Source organism: Mytilus galloprovincialis, chromosome 9, assembly GCF_965363235.1.
Source record: "Mytilus galloprovincialis chromosome 9, xbMytGall1.hap1.1, whole genome shotgun sequence".
In the NCBI taxonomy this organism is placed as follows: domain Eukaryota; kingdom Metazoa; phylum Mollusca; class Bivalvia; order Mytilida; family Mytilidae; genus Mytilus; species Mytilus galloprovincialis.
Window position 1 is genome coordinate 59917554 of NC_134846.1, and position 24386 is coordinate 59941939.

The following is a 24386-nucleotide window of genomic DNA, read 5'->3' on the forward strand; positions in this document are numbered from 1 at the left end:
TACCCCAAAGATTATTGTGGCCAAGTTTGGATTAATTTGGCCCAGTAGTTTCAGAGGAGAAGATTTTTGTAAAAGATTACTTAGATTTGTGAAAAATGGTTAAAAATTGACTATAAAGGGCAATAACTCCTAAAGGGGTCAACTGACCATTTCGGTCATGTCAAATTATTTGTAAATCTAACTTTGCCGAACATTATTGCTGTTTACAGTTTATCTCTATCTATAATAATATTCAAGATAATAACCAAAAACAGCAAAATTTCCTCAAAATGACCAATTCAGGGGCAGCAACCCAACAACAGGTTGACCGATTCATCTGAAAATTTCAGGGCAGATAGATCTTGACCTGATAAACATATTTACCCCATGTCAGATTTCCTCTAAATGCTTTGGTTTTTGATTTATAAGCCAAAAACTGCATTTTACCCCTATGTTCTATTTTTAGCCGTGGCGGCCATCTTGGTTGGTTGACCGGGTCACGCCACACATTTTTTAAACTAGATACCCCAATGATGATTGTGGCCAAGTTTGGTTCAAGTTGGCCCAGTAGTTTCAGAGGAGAAGATTTTTGTAAAAGTTAACGACGACGGACGACGACGGACGACAGACGACGGACGACGACGACGACGACGACGACGGACGCCGGACGCAAAGTGATGGGAAAAGCTCACTTGGCCCTTCGGGCCAGGTGAGCTAAAAACGGCAATATTTCCTCAAAATTACCAAATTAGGGGCAGCAACCCAACAACGGGTTCTCCGATTCATCTGAAATTTTCAGAGCAGATAGACCTTAACCTGATAAACAATTTTACCAGGTCCAGGTGGGCTAAAAAATAAAAGGGAGCTTTTATAATAGATAAATACCAGTCACCAAAGTTTCATGAAAACTGTTCTTAGCATTTTTGAGTCCGAAATTTGGAAAGTCCTCCCTTTTTGTATAAAAATTGATAGGGAGCTTACGTCAATAGATAAATGTTATAAATAATTTACCAAATTTTCATAAACATTAATTCAAGCGTTTTTGAGTTCTTGTCCGACAATTTGACCACGTACGGACGAACGGTTAAGGGTTTACTATAACACGTGCTGTACACGGGTGGATACACAATCAAATTTTTTTTCAAACACCAATATAGTGCCAGTTAATGCTGTTGATAGTATTATATATATACTTTAACCCTTCTAGTATCAATGATGAGTTTACGTACACACAGGATGCAAATAAACTCATTATAGATACCACGATTAAATTTTGTATTTCCGGTAGACGTGCGTTTTGTCTACAAAAGACTCATCATTGACGCTCTAATCCAAAAAAGTTAAAAAGGTCAAATAAAGTACGAAGTTGAAGAGCATTGAGGACCAACATTCCTAGTTTTTCCAAATACAGCTAAGGAATGTATTCCTGAGGTAGAAAAGCCTTAGTATTCCAAAAATTCAACAGTTTTGTGAACAGTTAGTTTATAAATATGACCATATCAATGATAATTCATGTCAGCACAGAAATCTGACTAATGGGCTGGTGGTACCCTCGGGGAATTAAAACTCCACCAGCAGTGGCATTATATCAAATAAGCTAAGGACTCGTTATTCCGCAAGTGAAAGTGTATCATATCCACCTACAGCTTTAGGTTGTAGAAAAAAAGTTATTAGTAGTAAAAGAGTGTGCTGATGACCTTATACGCCTTATACGATTTATATGGAGTTATAGCGATCCCATATAAATTTTACTGATCCCATATATATCGTATCAGAATCACTACCACACTATGTAACGAATTTATCTTACCTACTACTAGTGTCTTAACATCTGGTATTTAGACTAGTAGCCTATCAAAGTGATGAAGTCTGCAATACAGTTAGTATTATCAACCTACTTCCATTGTTCTATACAAAACAAATGCCAATTTTTAATGTGTTTTAAGAATTGCTTCGTCAGTGGAAACTTTAGTGAGATTTTTTCTCAACATCGTGTTGTTTTAATAAAGGAACGTTACACCACTACTAATCGTTTACTGAAAGAAGCCCCGAGTACTTAGATGATAAGGAATATACACGGTTTTCTGATGAGTCTTATGTAGACGAAACACGCGTCTGGCGTACTAAATTATAATCCTGGTACCTTTGATAACTATTCATACGGTTGTTTTTAACCAATCATATTCCTATAAAATATATAGGAGGTACGATCTATGATGAGTTTATATACAGTTTCATAACACCAGAGAGTCAATCACCCAGGAAAGCATAAATAAAAATGTATGGTATAATATATGATCTAAGGTAACGTATTCACTCTGAACTGTATTGGACAAAACAGAAATAACAATAATTTAGCATCAAGCTTTTGGAATGCAACTTTAAAACAGGATGTAATGTATCCTAATTCTAAGCTAATAATTCAATATTCCGGAAGTCTGAAAGTATCTTATCGATAGTTTTACATTATTGACAAATAGGCGTGTCCCATTTCACATGCGAGTAATTAAGATACACAAGGTGTCGAGTATCGTATCATATGGAATCTAAACACATTGTATTTCAGAAGAAAGCGGTACTGGGGTTTCGTATTAACTCGGATATTTACAATTAAGAAAGAAAGCATCATGTGTATTGCATCAGATGAACAAATTGTCATGACGCCGTCGTTTCGATATCTGTCGAATTGATTTACTAATTGTTTTGAATTTTGTTATTTTAAAGTTGAACTTCTCTAAATATATTAAAGGACGCGTATATATATAGTCATGATAGTTGCTTACATCTGCGTCATTTGTTCTCTGGAGGATAGTTGTTTTATTGGCAATCATAGCACCAAAATAGATTTAATGGAAATATATTTGACCTTTTCTATTTTGGTGATTCTTACAATTGACTTCGACTTCTTGTGCCTCCCCCCTTTTTTTTAATAAAACAGTCTTTTAAAAAGATCAATTTTCTTTTAAATTCATTTTTTTCGATATTGACTAACAAACTATATTTTAATCGAGATTAATTATAACAATACATAATGTAAATTTATACGAAACAAGAACTTGAAACACGACCTGTACCCCAAAACACTAAATAATTGGTCTATGTAAATTAATAACAGAAGAAAAATCGGTTTCAGTATAAAAAGTGTCAAGATCTTTACTGTTCATCAGAGATTCAAACCTCTCAGCAACCAAGCCATGGCATAAAACCCCATTTAAATGTAGATTAATTGCTGTATTGTTCAATAAACTGTTGTCCTGAGTCGTATGATAAGGGATATCCATGATGGATGGAGATTCGCTTTCTTCGTCCCTTAATATATGTTTCAATCTGGTATGAGGATTCAATTGTTCGAGATAAGGTCTAAGTACTAGCTGTTCTTGTTCCAATGTTATGTCAACTTCACCGATCAAAAGCTTCTGAGTTGCTGACGTTTTCAACACGTACTGTTCTTGTGTATTTCTTTTATCACCACACACACGTTTTGTAACAGTGTTGTTGTTTGGATGTTCGTCACTCTTTTCTTCATGTTCCACAGCTGACCGTACCAATATTTTACCATGAACTTCATCATTAGAATCATCTCTGCTGTATTTACTTTGTATGATTCTGAGAGATTCCGCGTACTCATTAATGAATTTAGATTCTCCAAAGTTACCCTTCCTTGCTATTTCAGTCGCCATATCTATATATTCTAAAGCTTGGTCGATTTCTTCTGGGGGATTTTCTAGTTCTTCAATTTTTGCTTGAGCGACAAAGTAAAACATTTGTCGCCTTGTCTCAATCCCGTTCCATATTTTATCTACCTCTGTCAACAAATCACTAGCCTTTTGAACGTGCTTTGGTAGAACAATACAGCAGGAATTATATCACCTTTATTGCTGATTCCCAATAAACAATAAACCATTCGGAGATAAAACATGCGCATCCAAAACGATCAAACAACACAATCTTTTTCTTCCTGCAGGCAGTGCAAACTGTATTCGGCTATTTTTAATATCTTTTCTAGCATTTGAGCTGTTGGATTTTTCTCATACACACATATCAAATTGAATACAAAGATATATAGCATGTTTATTAATTCTACGCAGTGTCCAATAAATACAGACGACGACATTGCTTGTCGAAGGAAATTGTCGCCATTGTCATCTTGATCTGCAATGGCATGGGCAATAGCTAATCGTGAATCGTAAGCAACTTGCGTCACGTGAGTATTAGAGGTATGCGGTATCAACTGTTTCAGCTCTTCGAAAAGTCCATGAGATGGTAGTTCTTTAAGATTTCATCATCCCCTTTAGAAGTTATCTCCCTTTTATTGGTTTTTTTCGACATGGCCCCCCTCGTTGTTTTTATACGCCCGTCGTCTTTTAGACGGGACGTATTATGGTATACCGTTGTCCGTCCGTCCGTCTGTCCGTCTGTCCGTCTGTCCGTCCGTCGTCCACACTTCGGACAATAACTCAAAAACACTTTCACCAATTTCCATGAAACTTAAGTGAATTGTTTATATCTATTGACGTAAGCTCCCTTTCGTTTTTTTTTAATTTCAGATTTTAAGTTTTGGATTTATGGGGCTTTATTCATAAAAAAGGGGGGATTTTCAACACTTCGGACAATAACTCAAAAAGGCTTTCACCAATGTTCATGAAACTTTGGTGAATGGTTTATATCTATTGATGTAAGCTCCCTTTCAATTTTTATAAATTTCAGATTTTAAGTTTTGGATTTATGGGGCTTTATTCATAAAAAAGGGGGATTTTCAACACTTCGGACAATAACTCAAAAAGGCTTTCACGAATGTCCATGAAACTTTGGTGAATTGTTTATATCTATTGATGTAAGCTCCCTTTCAATTTTTATAAATTTCAGATTTTAAGTTTTGGATTTATGGGGCTTTATTCATAAAAAAAAGGGGGATTTTCAACACTTCGGACAATAACTCAAAAAGGCTTTCACCAATGTCCATGAAACTTTGGTGAATTGTTTATATCTATTGATGTAAGCTCCCTTTCAATTTTTATAAATTTCAGATTTTACATTTCCGTGTAATGAATTTTTATGCTTAAAAAAGGGGGGATTTTCCAATTTTGGGACAATAACTAACACTTTCACAAAATTTTATGCAACTTTGATAAATTGTTTATATCTATTGACATAAGCTCCCTTTCCATTTTTATAAATTTTAGATTTTACGTTTTCTTAAGTAATGAATTTTTATACTTAAAAAAGAGGGATTTTATGAAACTTTGGTGAATATATTAATGTAATATCCCTTTTGATTTGTATATATATTTCTAGTTGATCATATAAATTCATTTAAAGCATAAAAGACGAATTAAAAGAGCAACGGGCGTATCATGCGCTAAAGCGCAGCCCTTTATTGAAGATATCATGACCTTATTTGGACAATAGTTAGATCTCATCATGATGTGTTACCATATGAGGCTGCTAAGGATTTCATCATTCCCTATGAGAGTTATGTCCCCTTGAAGCAATTTCTTTCTTTTACATTTTTCTCAAAAAGTATTCAAGATAGAATCCATTTGAAAACGGCAACATGTACAAGACCAGATGGCAATGTTAATTAACATATACAATCATTTTGTTGTTAACCCTTATAAGGAGTTATTTCACCTGAAAAAAAAACACAATTTTTGAAAAATTGTATCTCGAGAACCGGAAGTCGTAAAGACTTATGACCTACACCAATAATCTTAAGTTCATGTGACCTTTAATTTGCACCCAAGGTCAAAGGTCACCGAGTGCAAAAAAAAATTACGCTGCAATTTCAAGCTTTCATATTAAGAAAACGATAAGAGTTTGCTGCATACTTACAGCGTATAAAATGTTCCTCTCGACGAGCTCTACATTTTATACACTGAGCTCAAAAGTGTCCGACTGTCTGTTCAAAAGTTACGACGGGATGATTCTTAAAAGTATAGTATTGTGTGTATATCTTTTTAAAGGTAACAGATATCAACCTACTATAAACTGCAAAGATGATCAGTAGTTCAAGACCTTCAATTTGAGGTCAATGTCGGGTCATGATGAAATTTCACCTTGACCTTCACATTATACTATGACCTTGACCTTGTGACATTTGAAAGGTCAAGTGGTCCTGAGTTGAATGGTGATAGTGCCATGTCTATACGACTTCCGGTTCTCAAGTTTTGTATTGCATCATATATTTGATGATTAATTGTGACCTTGGTGAACTTTGAAATTGTCCCAATTCTTTTTCGATAATGTTGTCCTTCAATTGTAGATCATTTATCATTGAACAGATTTGAGATATCTATTGTCGTTTTAGAGATAATGCAGTTTGAAGTTTTGCGAGCGGAGGCATGTATTTCTGAATCATCAAGAGCTTACCACTTAAAATGTTTTAGAAATTGAAGAGGTTGACATAGTTATATGTTTGACCAAATACCAAAAACATTCCATGGAAAAAAACACCAAAAAATCAATTTGAAAATTTCAAGTTTTGCATTGACTTTGTAAGTTTCATAACTTCTATTTATATAGTTGATATTGCATCATTATTTGCACTTTGTCAAATGGGGTCATCTGATATATCAAATTGAAGGTCTTAATAAACTCTACTTAAAAATGAAAATTTTAAACCCCCTTTTCATCCCAGGGGGACGGGTGGGGTCATTTAGTGCAAACATTCAAATTTCTCAGATAGTAAGGTTGACGCATATCAAATGAAAGAACATAAAGCGTACATTTCAAATTTCAAATTGACGTCTCCCAAAAATGGGTTGGATGGGGTCATTGAGTGCAAAAAATAAATGTTCTTTTAAGGTAGGGTTGTTGTATATCAAATGAAAGGTCATGATGTGTACATTTAAAATATCAAATTCCCGACCTCCAAAAATAAGTTGGATAGGGTTATTAAGTGCAAATCAAACTTTCTAGAACATGGTGTTGTCGCATATCAAATGAAAGCTCATCTACTCTATGTTACATATATAAAAAAATGTAGGCGGATGAGGTCATTAAGTGTTAAAAGCGAAAAGTTTCAGAAGGTATGCTTGTCGTATATCAAACGAAAGGTCGTACAATGTACATTACGAAAACATCACTTTTACAGGAAAGACCTTTCAATTGTTTTACAAACAATTGAGATACTAGTTAGATTTGATACTCTCACTGCCAGATAGTTCATGGTTTTAAAAATGAATTGTATGCATGATTAACAAACAATAATAGTATCCAAGGGTATTAAATAATGGGTTTTCCCATATATTAAATATACTTGGAAATTGAATGATTAAGTGTACATATAGTCATATGATCTATTCTATAAATATACTGTGTGTAACATTAGTTTTGGTAAACCCAGTCACATAAAATTGTATTATTGTTTGAAATAGTTGATTACCGTTCAGAATTCTTATAACAATATACACTTATAAAGTACAAGTACACACCCGTGATATCGCGGGTCCGTGACTGAATTAAAGTATATAACTATGCCTAAGCCTTATTTTAGTAATTAGTATTGTCATCTGATAAAGTCATGTCGATTATAAGATACAAAGTTTTCTCTGCTTTCTAATCTTTTCTGTTTGAACCCGTCGACCTTGAACTTGTCAATTATTGGTAATATTAATTATTTGGAAAACAAAAGGTCCTGGCTATCCAGGAATGGAGTATTTTTTAATCAACAGCATTGTCCTATATTAGTTATCTTAGAAAGTCTTGCTGATTGCTGAATAAAACTCCAATAGGGAACAATTTGACAATGATTGAATTTAGTAGTGTCAGCCCTTTGATTATGACCCGTGTATATAGCAAAATCCTAAATACACCGTTTGGTGGTGCGCCTGTCAAATGCGGAACGTACAGATAAGGTAATAGCTAACAGGTGAATATACTATTGGTATCGGTATCGGATTCGACCCGGAACTTGTTAATTATTGGCAATATTAATTATGTGGAAAACAAAAGGGTCTGGAGTGGTGTAATTTTTAATCTACACCATTGTCCTATATTAGTTATATATAGAGTTGAATTCTTTGATTTGTCGTTTTTACCCGATGACGGCTGACAAATTGGACCTCGTAATTTTAGTATTATAGATGATATGGATTTAATCGGCGATGAATATAACAACGAAACAATAACCCATATTATTCGTTTTGAGTTAAAATCTTAAGCTTGGTCATGTTTATTATCCATCCAAATTTAATTACTTTTTGCAAGGATTAAATGAATAACCTACGGCACAAGAAATGTACATAATGAATCCGATATCATTGTTCCTAAAATCATCTGAAGAGCCAATTATAGTACAAACCACATTTGGGATACAAGGCTCTTAATTTGGTTCGTCAGACCTGCGTTTCGTCTACAAAACAGTCTTACTGAAAATGATTTACTTGTCTATTACAGATATGCTTCTCTGGTATCCTACTTCGTTGTTGAGGGAATGTTGATATCAAAATTACTGTTTTCGTCACAGTGCATTATTGGTTCCTGTAAAAAAAACAAAAATGCCAACCGCTATGACTAAATCAAAAGATAAAACAGTATATCAACAGTAATAAATACACTTAAGCTTGTACTCGATGCGTAACAGAAAAAAAACCTATTCAAAACATAACCTTCACTGATATACTGATATCAAACTAGTTGTATGCAGGTGTAACAAATTTCTTTTGTAATTTCTTTAACTGATTTGATTCTTTGAAATATGTTCGTATTTATTACAGAAATATTCCTTTCCTGAAAGAATGGCCGATAGAATTATTGCCTACCAATCCGAAAGCATGTATGTTTCACTTCTTCAAGTGAGTATTTCATTAATTTTGTAGAATACCAATATATGATCTAGGTCGCGTATCGTAACAGCTAGTGTAGCCGAAATGTCTCAGTCAGGATTCCACTTCGTCAAAATTATCTCCCCATTGCGCCAGTTCATTTTAACAATTGTAGAAATGGAAGCCATTGTAGGGATGACGCGCTGTCAATTTTGCTCTTGAAAACCGATAAAATCCACATAGCACCATTACGATCCTTATATGTCAGTTGTATTTTAAAAGACAAATGTATCTTCTAGCTAATGAGCATCAGTTAATGATCTTGTCTGCATTGATTCAACTTAAAACTATTGTCTGATTGGTAGTCAGAGGGAATTCTCGAAAATTCTTAAACATTTAAATTCGAATTAATTATTTCATGGAAGGTCAGACTAAAAATTCTCAGTGGTTGAAGATTATAAACCCTAGTTATCACACACAAAAATTTTTATTTTTTCGAAGATATGCATTTTCATCATCCAACTTAAAAGACTCTCGTCAAGTACTTTAAGAAAAAAATATAGCTATTCGGACACACCTACTCTGTTTTTTTATTCATTAGATAGATATTTTACTTGACCCATATATTTCATCTTTTCGCACTAAGATTTTTTTTTTATGTTATAAAGTCAACCTGTAGCTTTAATATATATAAATCATAGAATCTGAAGCGAGATGATATATCAAATACTCTTGCTTTGTACGTTTTAAAGACAAACTATACATTATTGTCCTCGTTAAACATTTCTTTCTTTCTTTTTTTTCATTCTGGGTTGCGTGCAATAACGTTACTGCTACATAGAGCTACTTAGACTTAACTTCTGAACGTACAGCCTATCGTGGCTTAGCCGCTTAATAATCTTGATAGACCAAAATATTCATGCTACCTAGAGAATCTAAAATGGCATCAATAAGGCTATTACTTGTGACGTCATGTAGCTACGAATTTTCTCGTTCAACAAAGATATATGTATGATAACTAAGACACAGCGACCATACTAGTTACAACGATATTGAACGCAACCGTGTTAAGGATGACTGCAATTTAGTTATCGTTTGTAATTTAGATATAAATATAACAAAAATATTGTAAACATGTTTGATATATATTTTACTTTGGCTTTATAAATATTTTGATATGAGCGTCACTGATGAGTCTAATGCAGACGAAACGCGCGTCTGGCGTACTAAATTATAACCCTGGTACCTTTGATAACTATTACTTCACAAACTACGTAATGCTTTTGTTTTTTTTTTGTTTAAAAATTAAATTTCTTTTGTTATTTTTTATTTATAGCCGCGGTCAAGTTTTGGTAAGAGACAGTAACCGTTCTGATTGGATATATATTGTGAAATCGGTAAGTCTTTTGTTTGAAGTTAGAAAAAAATGGGAACTTCGGGTAGCAAATTTCACTTAAAGATGATTTCAGCTCGCCTGATCCCAAATTAAAGGGCAGATCGGGTCATATTGAGTTTAAAACATTTGCCATTAAAATGGGAATACAAATAAAAGTTATTTCTTTTTAAACATCAATTGGTATAAATCATAACTACATTAGAATGCTTTCATACCAGTTTGTACCCCATCCGAAAGTGTGTTCCGATGGGATTCCAAAAATAAATTAAGGTAGCAATCACTTTGTCTTCCTCTGACCAGCAGTAACATATCGTCAAAGTGAAGTTATCGTGTGTGCTTACCAGGATCTATAAATTTATAACCACGTTAGAATGTGGACGTTTAATCCGATGCCTATGAATAGAGAGTGTCACACTCTCTATATAATAATTTAAGCTGTCGCAATAAATTTATGATACATACATATACAATATGCAATATGTTAATTTCAAGATCATTGACGAACTGATCCCACTATATTTGAGAGGATAGACTCGTATGAGTAAACCCCGTACTCAAAATTATTCTTTAATGAAGGATGTTATTTCTCTAATCTTTTAGAAATGATGGTTACTTAAAATCTGAAACAAATTTTGAAATCAATAATTCAATGGTAATATAAAGCCATCTGATGTACAGTTGTTGTCGTTTGTTTATGTAATTTATACGTGTTTCTCGTTTTTTTATTTTATATAGATTAGACCTTTGATTTTTCCGTTTGAATGGTTTTACACTAGTAATTTTTGGGCCCTTTATAACTTGTTGTTCGGTGGGAGCCAAGGCTCCGTGTTGAAGGCCGTACATTGACCTATAATGGTTTACTTTTTTTAAATTGTTATTTGGATGGAGAGTTGTCTCATTGGCACTCACACCACATCTTCCTATATCTATATATGTTTTCTCTCAAACACTACATCAACCATTCCTTTAGACAAAAGGTCTTGTATTTTTGTGTTATTTATACCCGTTTTTCTCTTTTAAAAAACATTCTAATCTACATTGGTATTTATACGTTTTTCGTTCCAACCATTTGGTATTTGGTTTCATGAACGCCGTATACAATTTAACCTTTACTTTAATTTACGTTCTTACGTTGTAATTTTCTAATGCATGCGTTGCTAACATTATAAGCTCTTAGGAGTTCCTTATTATAAAAGATAACTGCTAATATGCAGTGGCATTTGATTTGTAATAATGAAAAGTGTAAATTGAATGGATGTTGTGCAACAGCTCTGCGTTCTACTTCCTTCTTATTACTAGATAGTACATTAAATATATATGCATTAACATGTTTTATTAAACAGCAAAAATTATTTCAGGGAAGTTTATCTGTTTTCAAAAAGCTGAAGACAGTAGAAGCACAAAAAGCCGGAAACAAACAGTGGAATGATCGCGTTCGTACTCCCGAAGGTAATATCAGAGAGTAATTATTTTTCTTCAGCTTTGAATACATAAAAGTGCCAAAGGTCGGTCCGTTTTCCGTTGTAATTGTATAATGCAGATGACGTTTCTCACGGCTATCAGATATATCGAATGATTAAATACTTTAGCCTTGATAACAGATATTGCTATGAGGAGATCTGACTGAAAATTTTCCTGACTGTCTGCATCGCGAAGAATCTGTCTCATAACAGACCTAGACGTCGATGTAATTATTATTTCATTGTTCTGGTTCTTGTCAACAAATTGACAAAGTGGATCGGTAAAATAAGATTGAAATACCACAAAGCCAACACGGCACGCGTGTCTGGCGTCGTCATGTATCAACAGCCTTTTTGTACAGGATGAATTTTAAAATAATCAGGAAATGGTCACATTTATAATTGTCTGACTTCGGCGGGAAATGCTATTAAAGTTATAACATATAAGTGGTCAATCATCTTGAATTAAAGTGAGATTGAAACATTGTTATCCTAGAGTTATAAAGATATTATGGTAATGAGAAGATATTGCTTCCCCAGCTTTATGTTTAATTATGGTATCAGTACGTTTACTGACAGAAAATCGAAAACCGAAATAATTTGAAAAAAAAAATATTTAAAATAAATAATCTACTAGATAAACCTTTCTCTTGTTTCATCTATGACCCTTTTTGTTGTTTTTGTTACAAAATAAAAAAAAAAAAAAAACTGGAAACCATTCGATTTCATTTTCTGATAATCTATAAAGTGTTATTTTCATTTCTGAGCACATGGTGAACTTTTAGTCCCCAAAGATATCTTCAGCTCCGAAAAGCCACAGACATGATATTTATAAAAAGTAGAACAAAAAAAAATGAACAACAAGGAAAACATACTGATCTTTTTTGTTGATTCATTTAGAAATTATTAAGAAATAAAGGTCCCAACACCCGAAAAATATTGACAGAGACGATTTTGGCTTTTCGGTCTGTGTCTTTTGGTCATATGCCACTTTAATTATGTTTATATCCCGACTTTTTTATGTTCATGATTGTCAATATAGAACAGCTCTCCGGACGCAAATAAAGCAATCTAATTAAAAACCGATCTCTTATCGCTCCCGTTTTCTGATATGTCGCGTGGGAGATCTAACGAAACCCGCTTTGAGGTCACATGTGAGTGACCTCGTTGGTGTGTCTTTTTCGACCAATGAAAATGAGTCTTCAACGATCTTGAAAGTTTATCGTGAGGTAAAGGGATGTAACTCATTTTATTTACGAAGAAATCGTCAGTCAAAAGAATTCATAAACTTTTTTGATTGGCTTATTGATAGGTCGTCAATCATTATAAATTCATAACTTCTAGTTCACTCACATGTGACCTCAAAGCGGGTTTCGTTAGATCTCCCACGCGACATATCAGAAAACGGGAGCGATGAGAGATTGGTTTTTAATTAGATTGCAAATAAAGTACCAATTTTTTTAAGCAAAATTTTTTCACGCAGAATTAGTTTTAATTGAGAATTATGTATACCTTTATTACCAATGTCGTATGCATGTAACAGTTTGTCTTCTTCTCAAAAGCAATTTCACATCCACGAGAGATCGACTCCTCGGTTGTGGCATTCAGTCTATTACTCTGATCTGCATGATATCAGTTTCGTCGTTTGACCACCACTAACACTAACACTTCATGTGTCGTTACAATAGTAGGATACTTTGTTTCTGGAGTATAAAAGGAGAATTGTTCGTGAGTCTACTTACTGGATATTATAACACTTCCTGTTTGATAATTGATGTTCACTCTTACTGACACGTTTCATGTGGGCTTATGGTTGTCAAATTATTTTCATTTTTATTTCCAGCAAAAAGTATATTTTCTTCATTCAAAAGGATAATGATCAGAAATTAAGTAAATCCTACTCATTGTTAGTATTATGAATTGGCATTGAAAAATACGTAGGTACCTATAAAATAAAAACATATTTTTTTTTATATACAACATTTTCGCTAAAAAATATAAAATGAACTTTTCTCTGTCAACATTGTGGAATCTGTATCTACAAGTTTTACAGACACCATTAAAATTTAATTGAAATTAGGAATATGGCAGTTGTTATCTTATAGTTCGTTGCCATGTATGTTACATTGTCGTTTGTTTTATGTTGCACTTCAGTATTCAGTTGTTTTCCTCTTAAATTTTATGTATTTCCGTCGGTTTTAGTTTGTAACCCAACTTTGTTTTCTCTCAATCTTTTTATGACTTTTGAACAGCGGTATACCACTGTTGCATTTATTTACGAAATGTCTTCTTTCTTTTTATCCGTCATTGTCCGTTTAATTTTAAAACTATTCTCGTTGTTTGAAAATACTGGACTCCGCCATCATGGCCAACATAGCAAACAAAAACATGTCGCTAAAATGCAAGTTTTGACTATAGTCTAAAAGTACAGAAAATTTGACAATTGTACATATCGAAATTTTAATAATGTTGGTATATATCTACTACATATTTACGCCAAAACTTTTTTTCACGACTAACCGGCGTAATAGCTCTACCATGATGATTTATGAATGAATTGCGTTATTTGCTTATAATCCTGAAAACAATGATAGTTAGATAAAAAAAACTTTTAAAATGACAACTGTTCCACAATGCAGAATCTACAAATAAGTCGATCTTGCTTAAATCTTTGAACAATTCTCTATACGAGTTATTACCCTTAATTTTTTTCACTCAGTTTAATTGCCAAAACCGTCAGATGATCTCTTATAGGAGTAATTGCCCCCGATATTGAGTTTGACATATTTTAGAAAATATAATAGAGAGAGAGAAACTTTAAATACTAAAAATGAACCAATTGACCGAATCCATCAATTATTCGACATTGCTAAAATCGTTTGTCGACTCTTTACGGAAGTTATTGCCCTTAATTGACAAGTATAACCGTTCTTTACTTGTTTGCCCATTGTCTTTAAAATTATATAGATCGATAGACTCTTTGAATCGGAACAATGATCAGCAAGACAGTTCTACAATTAAGTCATTTAGGTAGCAATACACAGTTAGGAGTTTAGTTTCGCATTTTGGTCCGGTGGATTTTTTCAAATAGGAAAGTTATTGTGTAATAAAATTCATTTTCAGACAGCTGAATGGTAATTTATCCTTTAAAGATGGTTTATAAGAGCCAGGGACGGATCCAGGAATTTGAAAAGGGGGACGAAGTTTTTAAAGATCGCCGAGCTGAGCGAGGCGAAAAAAATCTGGGACCTTTTTTGGACTAAAAAACATAAAATAAGTGTTAAATGCACTTTTTAAACGGTCCCTGGCGTGGGACATGTATATTCTATAGTTGCTGTAAAGTGTTAGGGTTGGACATTTTTGATGCTTTTTTTTCCCTATTGATTGGCTATCATAAATGATAGTATGGATCCAAAGCTATGTACTGATATATTTGATGTGGGAATTGTCAGTAAAAAATAGTCATGGAAAATTCTCGTTTGTTGTATGTTTAATAAGTTAGCATAACGTCACAGATGTCTTGTAAACAAGAAATACGCCGGGCTATTCGATGATTTACAATACGACCGACACGAGTTAAAAAAGTCAAACAAGCCATTTTTATCCAAATGTTTGATTGATATGTTTCACCCAACAGAATTAAGGGAGGTGAGGGGTTCCAAATCAACCAAAGGCTACGAATGAGTCTGAAATGACAACGAATCTGTGAAGACGGTCGACAAATGGAGACATAAAGGCCACACTCAGCAGTCAGGTTGCAGTCTGGTCTTGAAAAAAGTATTCAATATATCAGCTCGGCGAAACAGACATTCCGGCCAGACATGTAAACCCCGTCCTCAAAATAATACGCCCGTTTTTTACTCATCATGTTCATTCAGTAATGCTTAAATAATTCTGTTGGAAATTTTCGTTTCTAATAGCAAAAAAAGTGGACAAGATTATTGTTTTCAATCCAGATACGGCCAGAATTTTTATTTAATGCAAAAATTACAGTCAGATTTTTTTTCTCTCAAATACCTTAGACTGCCTCCTCAAATCAAATGGTTCGTACCTTAGACTTTAAATCTACCTAGAGCTTATACTGACTGGGGATTATTATTCAGCTACCATGTTATTTTAAAATAGGCGGGGGCGTTTGGGGTTCAACACGTTTTCGTAGGAAAATAATATTGCTGTGGATTTTTTTCCATGAGAGTAATAGAGTATTACTTTCTGTTTGGTTGAATTGTGAAATAGAAGTCACTTCGTTCTTGCTTAATCCTGTGTCGCTTTGAAGGTATCATGGTTGACATCCTCAGCCTAAGCAATGTGTTACTGTAATTTGAATTTTCAAAATGACTGAGTGACGTTTTTTTGACGCACTGGTCAACTCCACCATAGAGAATCACATGACTTTGACATAATCAGTAAATTATCAGTAAAGTAAAAAATTGTCACATAAAAATAAATACACGGGAAATGCGGCAAAGTTCACAGTCTAGTCTGATTAATTATTTAACAGAAAAAAAAAGTCCAAGCAGAAGGGGAGTGGGCGCACGCCCTCTACGCCCACCTCTGAACCCGCCGCTGAGAGCATCAAAATTATTTTTTACATGTTTTATGGGCTATTTTCTGTTTGACAATCCGTATTTTCATAGCTAGACCGGCTATCGGTCCAGAAATGAATGTAATATGTACAAACTTTTTTCCTACGCGAAGTTTATGACGCAATTTTACAAAAAAAAAAAAAAATAGACGAAAGACATATGATTTTCATTGGATTTGCTGAATGATATATGTACACAGTTTCAGAAAAAGTATTACTTCAAGCGATTGAAATTCTACTTTTAGCCAAATTTTGGGGAAATATGTGACATCTTTTCCCTCCTTTTTGCAATATTTTATGACAAATAAATGCAGATTGTTGCCATGGATACACCCAAAAGAAATTATATTTTACCATTTTATGTACTGGATATAAAATCTATTGGAAGATTCTGATTACATACGTATGAACATATATGACACAAACAGTAAGCTTGATATTGCAAGAAAGCAATGAAAAGGGGATGGTAAAATCTATAAGGGCAAATTTTAATATTTTTTCCTAACTGTTTATTGCTACCCTATTTGATTTGCCGGAAACGTAAGCTGATCTCTATTAGGAGTTACGGCTCTATTATTTTTGAATTACAATAGATAGAGAGAAACTGTAACTACTAAACACGATCCACCAAAAAAAAAAAAATACTAATAAGCCGATATTGCTGAAATCGTTGGTCGACTCTTTTGAGGAGTTTTAATCCTTAAATGGCCATTTTTACCATTTGTTTGCGTTTTTGCCTTTTTTCTTGAAAACTATAATAAGTCATACTAATTAGAGAGAAATTCTATATGGGTCATATTTGCATTAATCAAAGCCAATATACTATTAAAGATTGCACCTGCACGTCAGACACAGTTGATAATGCAGGCATCAGTAAACCTTAAGATAAAACCTAAACTATTTGGACAAATAATATAGATCTCGATTTTCTTAAGTGATGTCTTAAGTCAAACATCGACGACCCACAAACGTCATTTAAAAAAAAAATATACTCACTAAATAAGGTTTATAGTTGTTTTCGTATTATGGAAATACTAGATATCTGGAGATGGGCGTATGTCAATTATTTTAAAGAAATGACAAGCTACGTGCACTAACTTCGTTTTCTACACTATATATTGAAATGTCAAATCGTAGGTTTCTTCCTTCCATTTTCCTGACTGGAGATATTTAATCCGATATCTAAGGAAAGCAACTACCCTCTATAGTCTGTCTAATGAGTATGAATGTAGAAAATGTCTTATAATGTAGGAAGCTTAAACTTCAAATTGCTTTGCTCTTTTTACTTATTTGAATGATATTAACATTTTATGGCATGTTTATATCATGACTAAGCTCTAGTAGACGTTTTTATAAGTTGCGCACAGTTAAAGTCAAATTTTCATTTATCATTTATAAATGCATACATCTAGTAGGTTAAAAAGAATATGCATTATATTAGACTAAATTACCAAAAAGCTGTAGGGTGTTAACGCCTTTTCATTTTGTTAATTTTCATTTTGTTAATGATTTCTTTAAATCAAACATTTGAAATGTTTGCGTGGTGACTGAAGACATATGATTTAATTGTCCCTTTGCTGACCTTAAGATAAAAAGTTTGACATGAACGGCTTTGATTTATATATAAATATATCAATTTAAAAATATATATATTTTTTTAAAATATGCAATACAGGCGTGTAAATATTACTATCCAAAATAAAATTGTGTTATTAAACATCACATGTACAAAGAACATTTTATGTTTTCAGGTGAAAAAGAACAATTAGTTCGAAAGAAGAGAAAAAACTTTGAAACATGGCAGTATCGGTCAAATTTAAAAAGTCATTCAAAAAATGATAAGCGAAAAAAGGAGAAACATTACTTCAAAAACCAGTTCGAAATGGAACATTTTTTGGTGAGCTATATTGAACTGCTTGTCAAACACAAAACACATCACCACTAATATATATATTCACATTATAGAAAATGTTCGATAATCTTATTTTAGAGAAACTAAGTTAGAATATAATATATAAATTCAAATCTATCAACCAAAAGATTAAACACAAGGATTCTAAAAACTACATATTTATGATATTATCATAAGATCCTGAACAATGAGGAAAACTTATACTGTATAATAATAAGCTATGGCAGGCACCTGATAACAAAATGAAGAACAATACAACAGAAAAATGTAAAACATTACAACATAGAAATGTAAAACACACTATAAAATAAGAATGTAAAACATTGCAACAAAAAAAAATACGTTTTAGAAATTGAAAAAAATTGAACGAAAAACGAGTAGCAGTCGTCTGTCATAGACGTTAACAAACAACAACCATTGAACTACTAGTTTTTTGTTTTAAAAATCCACACACAGATTACTGTTCCTTTGAACATGTTTGTAAGTCCTCAATCATTTCCCCTGATTTTAGACTGTAATAACAACCAATACACATTTTGTTGAATGGGCTCTACTCATCGAACTAGTTTAAAGATCAACGTCAACTCAGAATATACCATATAGACTGTAACAGTTAGTACACTTTCAATAACTTATAAAGTGTGAAAACGTGAAACACAGTAGGAAAATTAAAACAATGTACAATGCAAAAGATAAAAGTATCTCCAGAAGTCTCTTTAGGGCTATAAATGTTGATTTGATAAGTGGATATTATTAGTAATAGTGACCTAATACGAAAATTTATAATGTGCAAATTTCATGACGATTTAATACGATACATACAGAACAGCTCTTCCAGCAGAATATTCTATAAAGAATAGAAAAAAAGGCATATAATACTTTAGGGAAAATAAAAATTCGTCAGTTGGAATAAAGGCAACTGTAGCATACAGCTGTTCAAAAGTCATAAATCGATTGAGAGAAAACAAATCAGGGTTACAAACTAAAAACAACAGAAACACTGAAGTGCAACAAAATCAAACGCCAAAATACGTTGAAATGAGCTATTCGATAGCAACTTCCTTATTCCATAAACCGATAATATCTTGGCAAGATAACCTGACACATATCGGATACCAAACAACAGTCGATGAAACACTACACAAAAAAAAACTAAAGTCTGAACAACACGAACCATGAAATATCATTTCTTGCATTCATTTTTCGAACTTTTACTTTTAATTTAAACATCACTGAGAAAGTTGTTTATATTCTAGGATAAAACGTTGCCTGGACTGTATAATCCTTTAGAGAGACTTGGTATTATAGACTATAATGATGTCATCAAAAAATATAAAACCAGGATCGTGCGTAGGAAGTCACAAGTATTTTCACTACCACCACTAAATGAAAATACTCATTTAGTAACAAAACAAAACGAACAACCCGACGAAGTCAACCAAGTACCTGAATCAAATAAAATAAGAAGAACGTCTAAAGTGAGTATACATCATCAATAAATAATACAAAACTCGTTTTTTTATACAGATTAGACGTGAGTGACATACATGTACAAGTGAGAGGTTGACTCTTCCTCTGGTATCTATCATCCCTCTTTTATGAGCCAGCTATAAAACCAATTTCTATCGACCAGTTTCTACATAAGAAAATGCCTGTACTAAGTCAGAAAAATTACAATTGCTTTCCATAAGATTGATATGTTTGCGTTTCTGATTTTGCAATTTGTTTAGGTAATTTCGGTTTAAATTCTCCATTGAGTTCTGTATTTTTGTTCTTTTATAATACTTTTAAATCATGCCAATACCTGGATTCTTTTTCCTTGTCTGATTAAATCATATTCTGCTAACAGCCCAGTACAAGCTGCAAGACAGTTGAATTGATAAAGACGATTGATATGGACTTCAGTATGCCCTACCATATTCTATACTGAATTGACACGAAAGTTGAAACACATATTGAAATATAAAACGCTCTAAACAGATCAGACAAAATTGTCTAGGGATAACTTTTCAGGAGGAAGCAGCTTTACTTTTATTGCAATTACATTAATCATCAGCTACAACTTTGCAATAAGAAAACATCGATTCAATTTTTGTAATATAGCACTGGATATGTGACGGAGAGTTATTTCCTAAAGGACTGATAGCATACTAGCAGTAGTTGTTACCATGCTATAATAATATAGAGATTTTAAACTAATTACAGTATACATGTGTCTTCTTTTGCAAGTGATCTTCTTCAGTTCCTCTCACTCTTCTTAAATCTAGAAATTACTATAATCCCATTATTATATTACAAAAAGAAAAATTGTAATATAATATAACACTGTTTCATTTAATTCTGGGTATTACTATATCAAGTAATTTTTATTACTTTTCACCAGAATTGCTAAAATAAAAAAAAAAATCTTCAGATTAATTTTTAAAAAAATAAAGTCGTCAATGCAGAAGGATTTGATTCTATAGTGCCTAACAAGATTTTGTGAGGTAGACGAAATTGACTTTAAAACGATCGTATTGACTTTTGATGTCCAGAAATAGGCAGATCGGACATATTTTGACTTTATTTACTTACTTCTTAAGTTTGGGATTAATTGTAATTAACATATTCTAATGAGACTGAAAAAGCTTTTTTTTTTGTTATGATAAATAATAATTTACCTGCCGTAGTCGTGCGTAAAATATATTTCGGCATTTTTCTAAAGAAAATGACTTGTTTAATGATACAAAACGTCTTATTTGTAAACTTTCTCTTTTATCTCCACAATAGGCTTTTAAAAAATAATCTTCCAACTGTGTATTTAGAAAATTTTGTGAAAATAGAATAAGTGACAATTCTTACCTTTCATACCTTAACTTTCATTGATAAAACATAATATTGACTCGTCCAGTGTCCAGTTTGAAGGTCATTTTAGTTACCGTACACATTTATGCACGTTCTAATTAATCAATAGTCATGTATGAAAAGCATAAACAAGTTTGAAGGTAAACTAATAGCAAGTTAATCCAATCAAATTGCCTACGATTCAATAACAATGACCAGTCGACATCATACAAATGTATAGGGGTAAACTGGGTAGGGAGAAAATGTCAGATATTTTAAGTTCATTATTTTGCAATAAAGAATAAAAATTTGTTAACCAACAGATTTGATATAATTTCATAAACATGTCGTGCTGTATTGGTATAGTTTTTGGATCTTTAATTTGCGTATTTAAGGCTGTAGAAAGTTTGGCCTTCAAAAGTCAACATAATCATTGACTTTATACAGAAAATTCGCCTTTTTAAAACATTGAATGTTTCATAAATAATACGTGGCAACGAAGTAAAATCATTTCTTGAAACGCTTCAAAAACAATCATTATGATTGATGCAGTGGTATTGTCATAAATTGCGCTGGAGTGAACTGTCAGTGGTACAGCAAACGTCAAATTCCCTTGAAAACACAATGTTATCACACACTATAAGTGATATTTTCTTTATTTCGTTTCATTATAGGGAGCCTATCTTGCCACACCATCCAGACGACGTAGCAGTATCAGTACGATTTCAGACCATTTAGACGAAGGAGAGCAAGGTAAAGAACATGGAAGAATTAATTTCTAAATGTAGTATTGACAAAGACATCCTTTATATTGATAAATGTATCCATCAACTGTTAAAAATAAGTCACATACAGAAACAGATCAGAGAAAAATCTGCATGACATGTTTATCTTGTCTCACCTATTTTTTGAGTTCATACAATTCCATCACTTATTGTTTTCACCTTGATATGCATCTTCTGAATACATTGATGAGATTATAACTCATGTTGCTCATAAGCACTGCCTAAATAACCTATATATATATATATCTGTAACAATAACATCTTCATGCCTTATATATCATGTACTGTAGTACGCCGCTAGATTAAAACTGACGTGGAAAGGTAACACATGCCCACCGAAAGCTCTTTTTTTTGAGAGCCCAGGTGGTCGTGTGGTCTAGCGGGACGGCTGCAGTGCAGGCGATTTGGTGTCACGATATCACAGTAGCATGGGTTCGAATCCCGGCGAGGGAAGAACCAAAAATTTGCGAAAGCAAATTTACAGATCTAACATTGTTGGGTTGATGTTTAGACGAGTTGTATAAAAATATATATATATATATATATATATATATATCGTCCTTTCCTTCGCCTATATCACCCTGCTCTGTTGCTCCGTAATTCTCGTATCGAGACTTCAAAACGAGACCAGGCATTATCAGCGACGTCACAATGTGAGAGGAGAAGTTATCAACGACGTCACGATGCGAGAGGAGACGTTATGAAGCTTGCTTTTGTCAAGCGTAAAACTGTCTTAGGGAGAAAGAAACGACCAGTAATAGAACGATAAAAAGATAATCGGGTTTTCTTCGTATAGATAAACCTTAAAATATCAGCCGCTCGACACAATGTGAAACCTTTTAGCTTGTTCGCTACGCTCACTCGCCAAAAAGGTTCACATTGTGGCTCGCGGCTGATATTTTACGATATCAATGTGTAGAAAACCCGATAATCTATACATATATATATATTCCGTACCCGACTATGATATTTGTTATACGAATCATGCATGTTTTATTTTACTTACAAGACAAACAACTCATTTCGTATCGAACATGTTGACAGAACTACAAATAAATATTTTTAGTTATTGTAAGATAAAAAAAAATGTTAAGACCATAACTATGTGATATTAAAAGAGATTTGTTACTGTTTAGACACTTTAATTTGATAGAAATACGCCAGGCTGAGACAACTATGGGCCAAGGACGAAAGACAATTGCTGATGAGTTCGAAGATAACAAAAAGAAAGACGATGATGACGAAGAATCAGACGAAGAGGAAGATCATTCGGAATTCATAGAACTGTGTGTTTTAGAAAGAGGACAATACTTTGTAAGTGGTAACATAACAATTATATTTTGTAAGAGTTCATATCTAACAATTTACCAATTGAATGATTCAACAATGAGTTTAGGAAATAACGTTATGTTGCGAGTACATTTTACTTGCCTTCAAATATCACAGAGCATTCATTTAGGTCAGGTACGATATGCCGATCAGTCGTTGTATAAAGTGGTGCGATGAATTTCAGAGTTTACGTGATAGTGGTAACATTTGAGGGAAAAAAGAATAAAGATTCTTAAGAAAAGAAAGAAATCACAAATCATGTGTTAGAAAGACAAAAAAAATACCCAGAAAACAAATATGATTCATAACAGAGAAGAGAAAATTATGTGAGTAAGGTAACTCCTGTAAAACACCGTGATGAACTCTGCCAAGTATTCTGCTAGAGTTGGCAGGTCCAGTGCAACTAGAACATTCATCGCGCTACTTGCGAAAAAAATAGATAAACCATAAAATTTTAAATGAAATTACGAAAATTTATTTAAGATAAAGGATAGACCATACTCTGTCAGAAAAAAATACACACTGAAATTTAAATAGTCCTGGCCAAGGAACTTTTTTGTAAGCAGCAATTCTCTATAAAAGAAATATTGATACAAAAAGCAACACCATAAATATTGTATACTTGCACCTCATCTAGTAAACATTTTAAAATGCCCCTTTTAACAATATCAAATATTGTATAGTTACGACTTCACGGTGACTTTATTATTTATTGTATACACTTATGATTCGACAACTGTATTTTAATACGAGCTCTTCACGCACAATCTTTGATTTTCACATCGAAATTTTAATGAAACATTAAATTGGAATACTTATACATTTAGCAATGCAACAGTCAAAACAGCATCCAGAATCAAACAATCTGTTTCAAGACTAAAAAATCATTAGAATAGAAAAGCCGTAAGACTGACTGTAAGAAGTAAAACTGTGACTATATGAAACTCCCTATGAAATACGGATGTTTTGTTAGTATTAAATGGTCATGTCATCGGTTTATGAAGCAATTCCTTTGAAATTGGACAATTAAAGGTGTTATGTTGATACAAAGCTGTCTTGAGGTCGACATCCTTAGTTCGTATTAGCGTGTAAAAATCTATCAGGAGTGTCATCAACTTGAAGGTCGGTTCGTTTTAACGTTTAACTTGTAAACATATATATATATATGGACGAGTTTTTACAGCTTGCAAACTTTATATCTGAACTTTAATGGCCTGCAAAAATCAATGTTTTAATATGTGCCAGATAGTCGTATAACTAAACCCTAAACCATAAACAGTTTAAAGGAGGTATAGTCTGTCAATAAACGTTGTGCTGGTAGATACCAGCTAATCGTGTATACCAGTAATCTG

At 33.0% G+C, this 24386-nt stretch overlaps 2 protein-coding genes across 4 annotated transcripts in view; one reads left to right on the forward strand and one right to left on the reverse strand.

The window, feature by feature from the left end:
• LOC143045473 (uncharacterized) overlaps positions 1-24386 on the forward strand; it is an 89080-nt gene that overhangs the window by 51685 nt on the left and 13009 nt on the right. For all 3 annotated transcript variants that reach the window (XM_076217998.1, XM_076217997.1, XM_076217996.1), the window contains exons 11-17: positions 8697-8774; positions 10081-10141; positions 11499-11589; positions 17937-18082; positions 19354-19575; positions 21595-21673; positions 22859-23019. In XM_076217998.1, coding sequence (XP_076074113.1) covers positions 8697-8774; positions 10081-10141; positions 11499-11589; positions 17937-18082; positions 19354-19575; positions 21595-21673; positions 22859-23019 — 838 coding nt within the window. The remainder of the gene's footprint in view (positions 1-8696; positions 8775-10080; positions 10142-11498; positions 11590-17936; positions 18083-19353; positions 19576-21594; positions 21674-22858; positions 23020-24386) is intronic.
• Positions 2969-4258, reverse strand: LOC143046440 (uncharacterized; the record flags this gene model as incomplete). Its single annotated transcript, XM_076219602.1, has 2 exons — positions 2969-3845; positions 3920-4258. Coding segments are annotated over 2 exons (1122 nt in total), but the record flags the coding sequence as incomplete, so codon positions are not given.